The 7,848-nt window shown below is 60.8% G+C and overlaps 2 protein-coding genes across 2 annotated transcripts in view; one reads left to right on the forward strand and one right to left on the reverse strand.

Moving 5' to 3' along the window:
- Window positions 1-4,335, forward strand: part of NUBP2 (nucleotide binding protein 2) — a 6,491-nt gene extending 2,156 nt beyond the window's left edge. Inside the window, exons 2-7 of the mRNA XM_009278353.2 lie at window positions 509-659; window positions 1,358-1,556; window positions 1,896-2,050; window positions 2,270-2,380; window positions 2,712-2,781; window positions 3,383-4,335. Coding sequence (XP_009276628.1) covers window positions 509-659; window positions 1,358-1,556; window positions 1,896-2,050; window positions 2,270-2,380; window positions 2,712-2,781; window positions 3,383-3,528 — 832 coding nt within the window. The 3' untranslated portion in view covers window positions 3,529-4,335. The remainder of the gene's footprint in view (window positions 1-508; window positions 660-1,357; window positions 1,557-1,895; window positions 2,051-2,269; window positions 2,381-2,711; window positions 2,782-3,382) is intronic.
- A 1,600-nt stretch (window positions 4,336-5,935) lies between these two features.
- The window catches only part of IGFALS (insulin like growth factor binding protein acid labile subunit), a 4,024-nt gene continuing 2,111 nt past the window's right edge, over window positions 5,936-7,848 (reverse strand). Inside the window, exon 2 of the mRNA XM_009278364.2 lies at window positions 5,936-7,749. Coding sequence (XP_009276639.2) covers window positions 5,936-7,749 — 1,814 coding nt within the window. The remainder of the gene's footprint in view (window positions 7,750-7,848) is intronic.

The raw sequence follows: 7,848 nt of genomic DNA on the forward strand, positions 1-7,848 counted from the left end.
TGGGGGGGTGCGGGGGCGGGGCCCGAAGCGGGGGCCCGAGCGGCGCTGACAACGCGGCAAGAAACGGCACGAAGGCCGGAGAGGAGTGTGGGACTGCGGGGAGGCAACCCGTGTGCCGCGGAGGAAGGAAACGCCAAGGGCCTGAGCTCACCGGCAGCCCCCGAGCCATTCCCCGAGAGGGCTCGGGCTGAACCTGGCGCGGGCACGGCGTGACGAGGCCCTGTGGGTGTTTATTGCTTGGCCCAATTGCCGCTGAGGTCACCAGGACAAAGCCTTTACTCCCCGCGGAATGTTTACAGCCCTTGCTCTTATTGTCCCTTTTCTGATGGCGGAAGGGCTGTGGCGTGTCCACCTCTTGTTCCCCTCTCCCTTACACGTAAAACAGACTTGCTGGCGCAGCGACGGCCACCGTCACCCTCAGCAGAGACCCGCGTCTCTGCGCTGACCCGTCGGGTGCTGCCGGCTTACATCGGGAGAGACTCTGATGCCTCATTACTGCTCTTGTTAGAGCCTCTGACGCCTTGTTATTGTTCCTGCCAGAGAGAAGCAACCTGGCCGGGGTGCGGCACATCCTGCTGGTGCTCTCCGGGAAGGGTGGCGTGGGGAAGAGCACCATCTCCACCGAGCTGGCTCTGTCGCTGCGGCACTCCGGGAAGAAGGTGAGCGAGGGCCTGTGGGATGCTGAGCTCTGTCTTCTCCTTCCCGACCTCCGGCTGGGTTTTGCTCGTCCTTTATGTGCGCGTGTGTCCTGTGCGGGCAGCGTATGGATTCTCTGTGCGAAAGTGCTGTTTGTGATAGCAGCTCGAGTGGTTCTTTTTCCTGTGTTCGCTCGATCCAGCGCAGGTAACGGCACTTCGTTTCCCTTTCATCCAAGAGGCTAAAATCACCCAAGGTTTGTTGTTGGTTTTGAAACTGAGGCACTGAGAAAGGACTTTGCTGGTTTGTGGTGTAACACGCGCTCTCTTCGTGGAGTGAAGTGGGCGAGCTGAAGGACGGCGTTACGATGGGGACAAAGGGGAACTGTGCGGGGGTGAGACAGGCTGAATTCCCCGAGGATTTTTTATTTAAAGGCTCTGTGCAGCCGATGCCACTTGGGTCCTGACAGGTCTCTGGCATAAAGATCTCCCCAAAGTTCCCGGGAGATGCTCCTCAGAGGGATGGTGACCAGGAGGGCAGTCAAACTTTAAAGCGGTTCTTTGTGTTTCAAATCTGGCTGCTGAGCTCAGAGTCCGTGCAGTAAAGTGCTGCGAGCAGCCAAAATTCGGACGCTGCCTCCCGCCGCCCGGGGAAGGGAGCACGGCCGGGTGCTGCCGCCGTGCTCAGCCCTGTCTGAAGGGCTCTGCCTCATCGCCCGCAGGTGGGGATCCTGGACGTGGACCTGTGTGGCCCCAGCATACCCCGCATGTTCAGGGTGCAGGACAACGACGTGCACCAGTGCGACAGCGGCTGGGTCCCCGTCTTTGTGGACCAAGACAAGAGCATCTCGCTCATGTCCATCGGCTTCCTGCTGGAGAAGCCGGATGATGCCGTGGTGTGGAGGGGACCCAAGAAAAACGGTACAGTTGGTTTTTGCTGTTTGTGGCTGCTTTCTAGTGCTAGGAACCTTCTGCAAACCCTCCTGGAGGTGGTGTTTGTTCCTGCTGGGGGCCAGGCTTTTCTGGGCAGGTCATTCCTTGGAGCAAGACAAGGCTCCTGTTCTGCAGGGGTGGGTTCAGATCACTCGGATGGGGAGAGCGCAGTTCGTGTTGTGCTGACAGATAGTCCTGCCGTCTCTCCCTGGGCTCTTGTCACCCAGGGTGCCTCCCGACCCCTGCCCCACAGCTCCCAGGGCACCTGCTGAAACCTGCTGGGTCGTGGGGGTGGTTTTTTTTTCCCTGCCCCTTCTATTTCCGTAGCTTTGATCAAACAATTTGTTGCTGACGTGGCCTGGGGGGACCTGGACTTCCTCATCGTGGACACACCACCGGGCACGTCCGACGAGCACATCTCCACGGTGGAGGCCTTGCGGCCCTACAAGCCTCTTGGAGCAATCCTGGTCACAACGCCGCAGGTAGGGCAGCCGGCTGGGGCTGAACTGGAGTTCCCAGGCAGGCTTCTGCCTCCGGGCATGGTTTGGGGGGGAATATGCACCCCAGAGTGGGTGTTTGCACAAGCCTGTCCGTGGATGCTTGTTCTACACGTCTGCCTCTCATTTGATGCACGCCCGCTCCAGACCCACGGTCCCTCTGGACAGACGGACACCCCTAACCTCCCCTGCTCTCCCCCGCAGGCCGTGTCTGTAGGAGATGTAAGGCGAGAGCTGACATTCTGTAAGAAGACGGGCTTACGAGTTCTCGGCATCGTGGAGAACATGAGCGGCTTCGTCTGCCCGCACTGTTCGGTGAGTTTGTTGGGACCGCTGGGCTATCGCGGGTTCTCGTTCGTGACGGGGCGTTGTAGGATGCAGTGCCTCGGGTGGAAAATGGGCAAACGCCACGAGGGCGATGCTGTGAGCCGGGCAGACGAGAAGCTGCTGGCTGCTGCGCGTCAGCTTTGGAAGAAGCCACTGGCTCTGCCTTCCTAAAGAGAGCTGGGGGAGGGCAGGGGCAAAGGCAGTACCCTGAGGCTGGAAGGTGGAGGGGAGCTGGCTCTACTCACGTGCAGGCAGCGCCTGCCCCGTCACACAGGGCTCTGGGGTTTATGACTCGCTGCTTTTGCTCTCCCTCCTTCAGGAGTGCACAAACATCTTTTCCAAAGGGGGAGGTGAGGAGCTGGCCAAGCACGCTGGGGTCCCCTTCCTAGGTGAGTGGCCTCTTGAGCAGAGCTTTCCGTGGTCAGAAGCGATATCTCTGTGGTGCTGTGGGAGCGCTTGAGCGGAGGGATGCGGCGTCACGGGGGTGGGCAGGCTGGGCTCCGGCTCCCTGTGAGCCCCTGCTGCCCAGTCAGAGGCGAGGTGTGATTCTCGCTTTGCTTCTCTGCCATCCAGACTGCTCAGAGCGGGCATCCGTCCCTGCTGGGGCAGGGGCGCTGAGGATCAGCAGCCTGCTCTGGCTGCTGTCGTGGTGACAGAGTAAGCAAGCCTGAAACGGCACAAGAGCCATCCTGAAATGCCCTGGAGCCGCCCTGAGAAATGGGGCTGTGGGCTGAACCCTGCCCTCCAGAGAGGGGTGGGATCAGGGTGGGAGAGTGTCTCTCATGAAGCACTGTGGCGGGGACTTGGACCCCGAGGAAGCGGTTGCAGGTGAGAAGTAGCTCCTGGAGAGCTCAGTGAGGCCAGTGGTTGCTCTCTTTCCTACCGCTTCTCCTGGAGACGGCTCTGGCAGGGTATTTCTTTAATCCTGACTCCAGGCCTTCGCCTTACAATGAGCGAGCGGTCACTCTCCCCCTTCTTCCTCTCCCACAGGCTCTGTTCCTCTGGACCCCCAACTCAGCCAGAGCTTGGAGGAAGGCAGAGATTTCATCCAAGAGTTTCCCAAGAGCTCTGCCTTCCCTGCCTTGACTCACATCGCCCAGCAGATCTTGGATGGTACGTTGCAGCAGAGCTCCTGAGGAGGGTGTGGAGCTGGACTCTTGCCGGCCGAGCCCCTGGCCTGGCAGCACCACCAGCAGCCCGTGCCGGCGGGGAAGGGGGATGCAGAAGCTGTTCGACTCTAAAACTGTCTCAGTGGGGGGTGACGGAGGGAGGGGGGAGCAGAGCGTCCCTGCCGCTCACGGTGACCCAAAAAGGGAAGCGCTGCTCCGTCCCCCCGGATCTGAAGAGACCCTGCGCGGGTGCTCCTACCCGCACAGCGGCAGCCTGCTTCTTGCCTTCTCAGCGTGGGGGGTGCTCTGCCCAGATGGTACAGTCGTTCCTGGCCCCATGCACGCGGCACCTTCCTCCGCAGCCAGCCGTTGTGCGGGTGCTTGGGGAGCTCTAGCTCGTGTCCGCGGCGTCTTGTACGCTGCAGCGCTTCTGGCGATCACCCGGTGCGGCTACAGTGGCAAACGCCATCGACCCTTCTTCCCTCGATGAACCCAAACGGCACCAGTCGTCTGGATCGTGGCTCCGTGCGCTGCTGCCTTCTCCTACCGCTTTCCTTGCGCGACTGATTATATGGCACGTGGTTCAGTGGCTGGTGAGTTCGTGCTGGATGCTCCGATGTGGACCCAAGCCGGGCCACCTTGCTCTGAAGTCACGGATCGCTGGTTCCTGATGGGCAGATGAGGGCACGGCACGTGCTTCGCAGGAGGAAATGTCTTTAGGAGATCTACCGCCCGCCTGAGGTCTGCATCCCGCCCTGCTGGAAACAAGGCCTTTTTGGTCTACTGGGGGTTATCGTGACTCAGGAATATTTTTAAGGTTCCAGGCAGTAAACACTTTTCTTAAAATCCAAGTCTGTGACGTGTTTTTCCATGGCTTCAGGACTCATTGTAGTTGTGAGTCTTGGTGTTACGAGCACTTTACGCACACCTAGGTATTTCCTCCTTTTCCCTGGTTTCCTTGCTGGGGTTCGGCTAAATCTTTCCCCCTTCCGTACCAGCTTCAAGATCCAGCCAGTCCCTTGTCTTGCTGAAAGCTGGCCCTGGCGGCCCTTTGCGGGATGCTTTGCCGCGGCTGTTCTCCGCACCCCTGCCACACGTGGTGCTCCTCCGTGTCCCTGGATGGTTCCTGCCTTGTTGCTCAGCGTCTGTTCCCTTGGACCTCCTTCCCTGGCCCCAGAGCTGCTGCTCCCGTGGGGCCTGCGCTCCTCTTGCCGGCTTGAGTTAAGCTGGGGAAGCAAACGGAGGTGGTGTCCTTGCGTCTTATCTCCCGCCCTCCTGGACTCTGAGCCCCTCCTGTCTGCGTGCCCTCTCCACGCTGGGGACTCGCCCTCGCAGTTTTGTTTCAGGGAGACGGGGGAGAATCTCACATTTCCACTGACCAAACTGGATTATAGCTGGCCGCCATCATTTGGAGGAGAGCAGGAGGAGCATCTGTCCCTGCTCCCGCTGTGCCTGCAGCAAGGACTCGCACCTGACCAGGTTTCCCCGTGTGCAACTTTCCGGGAAAATTTTGTCTGACCTTTGGTCACTTATCTGGGATTTGGAGAGCTGGGCAGCGGCGCTGGAGTCTGACCGGGTTGTTGGCATCTGCGGGATGGCCGGTCACCTCTCGCTCCCTCCCTGGGCACATGCCACCCACGTGGGGCTTGCAGGAAACTTGCTGCAAACTCCTCCGGCGCCCTGGGGAGCCTGCGCTCCTTGCCCTGTGTCTGCAAGCCCCGAGGGGCTCTGATAAGAAACCCCAGCCGGGTGCGGCACGTGCTTTGGAAAAAACATACTTACAAGATGGGTTGCGATAGCTCCAAAGGTTTATTTGTCTGCTATGATTTATCAGGTAAGTCACGTGTGTGGCTTTCTGCACCCTTGCCTACACCTCTGCTAGCGCAAGGAATGATTATAGCAAGTCGTCTGCCCCCTTCCCTAAACCTGCCGGGGAGCTCGGGGGGGCTTTCAGCCTTTCTTGGCTGCTCCGTGGCAGGAAGATGCTTTGCTTTGTCCCACTGAGGAGTCCTGGCCCCGGCAGGGATATGCTGCTTGCCGTGGGGAGGGCTCTGGGCTGGGGGTGCAGCTTTCCCTTGTCCCGGAGGCTCAGAGATGCTCGTGTTCCTGACAGGAGCCGGGAGCGACCGTGCTAACCCAGGGGCTGCTATTTAAATATTAAAGGACTGAAATATTTCAGTTTGAAGCCAGCAAAGCCCATCTGGGGCACTGGTGCCCATCTCCCCCTGCCAGCGGCCGGGGTCGTGGTCCAGCATCATGCGGGCACAGCTCCTTGCTTCTGCCCCAGGGAGCTGGCAGCGGCAAAGACGGGCTAAATGGGGGTGGCTGCAGAGCAGGAGCTCCTGCTGCTGCCGCCCCAGGGAGCCCAGGATGGGGCTGGGGAGGAGGCAGGTGAGGGTCCCTGGTGCATCCCCCCAGGAAGGGCTGGCATGCATCAGCAGTGAGCAAAGCTGTCCTCGGTGGTGTCGCGGAGGTCCAGGCCTGCCACGGCCGGGGGGTGGAGGCAGGTGAGGTTGTTGTAGGTGTAGACGGGGACGTGGGCATCGTCCCCCTCGGCCACGGACTGCACGAAGCGCGGGACCACCACGGGGTGCTGCAGGGAGAAGTCCCGCAGGCCCTTCAGGGAGCAGTTGCAATGCCAGTTGTTGCCCCCCAGCCACAGCTGCTCCAGGGCGAAGGAGGCGCAGAGGAAGCCCACCGAGAAGGTCTCCAGCGAGTTGTTCCTCAGGCTGAGGTACCGCAGGTTGGCCAGGGGGGAGATGACGGTGTTGTCTAGCGTCTCCAGCTGGTTATGGGAGAGGTCAAGCCAGAAGAGTCTCTGGAGCGGGCTGAAGGTGTCCTGGGAGATCTCCAGGAGCTGGTTGGAGGAGAGGAAGAGGTACTCCAGGTTGCTCAGACCCACGAAGAGCCGGGGCGAGAGGTGGCTCAGCCTGTTGTGCTTCAGGTCGAGCTCCAGGAGCTCGTGCAGTTCGCTGAAGCTTTGGTCTTCGATGATGGAGATGGCGTTGTGCTGCAAGAAGAGCCGCCGCAGGCTGGAGAGGCTGGAGAAGGTGTTTGCCTGGATCCTGCCGAGGCAGCTGTGCTCTAGGTGGAGGCTGTGCAACTTGGTGACCCCCTTGAAGACATAGTCGGGGAGGACCTTGATGCAGTTTGCAGACAAGTGCATCACTGCCACATTGTACAGCCCCAGGAATGCCCCAACCCTGATGTCTTGTAGCTGGTTGTTGTTGAGGCTGAGGACCTCCAGCTGGCCCAGCCCGTCGAAGGTCCTTTCCGCCAGGCTCTGGATCCTGTTGTGCCCCAGCTGCAGCTCCTCCAGGAACTGGAGGTCTTTGAAAGTCCGGGGCCTCAGGCCGGCGATGGAGTTGGTGGACAAGCGTAGGACGTGCAGGCTCAGGAGGCCCAGAAATGTGTCCTCAAACAGTGAGACGAGCCGGTTGTGGGAGAGATCCAGCCACCGGAGGGACTTCATGCCCATGAAGGCGCGGGGCGCGATGGCGTTGATCTGGTTGTGGTTCAGGTACAGCTTCTGTAGCTTCTGCAGCTTGACGAAGATGTTGATCTTGATGCCCTTGAGCGCGTTGCCGCTCAGGTCCAGCTCCTTCAGCTCGGTAAGGCTGCAGAAGAGCTGGTGCTGGAGGTAGGGGAGCTTGTTCCCAGCAAGGATCAGCTCCCTCAAGTTGGGCAAGTCATGGAAGACCTTGTCGGGCAGGACCACGAGCGAGTTCCAGCCCAGGTTCAGATACCAGAGGTTGGAGAGCCCAGCGAACAGCCCTTCCTCCACCTTACTGAAGTAGTTGTTGTTGAGGCTGAGGGAGACGAGGTTCTGGGTGTGCAGGAAAGTGTGGGGAGCCAAGTGCTTGAGGCGGTTGCGTTCGAGGTGGAGGTGGTAGAGGCTCCGCAGCCCGTGGAAGGCGTGCTGCTCCACGGCCGCCAGCTGGCTGCTCTGCAGGTCCAGAAAGTCCAGGGCTGAGAGGTTCCTGAAGGCAGCGGCCGGCAGCAGGGTGAAGTTATTGCCATCCAGCCAAAGGGCTTTGGCGTTGGGGGGGACGTCCTCGGGCAGGCGCGTCAGGTTGCGGGCGCTGCAGAAGACGTTGAGCTCCTCGCTGTAGTCGTCCAAGCTGCAGGCGCAAGGGCTGGGGCAGCGTGGGGCGTCCGTGTCCCCCTGGTCCTTTGGGCTGTCCCCCCCGGGGGGCTGGGAGGCGGTGGCCAGCAGCAGGGCCAGGGGGAGCAGGAGGGTGACGCCTGCTGCAGGGCGCGGAGGGAAGGGGACACCATCAGCGTGGGGCAATGGCTGCCCTAGGGGACCCCCCATGGGACCCCCCATGGGACCCCGGGACCCCCATG

The sequence above is a fragment of the Aptenodytes forsteri genome, unplaced genomic scaffold (genome assembly GCF_000699145.1).
Source record: "Aptenodytes forsteri isolate BGI_AS27 unplaced genomic scaffold, ASM69914v1 Scaffold26, whole genome shotgun sequence".
Lineage (NCBI taxonomy): Eukaryota > Metazoa > Chordata > Aves > Sphenisciformes > Spheniscidae > Aptenodytes > Aptenodytes forsteri.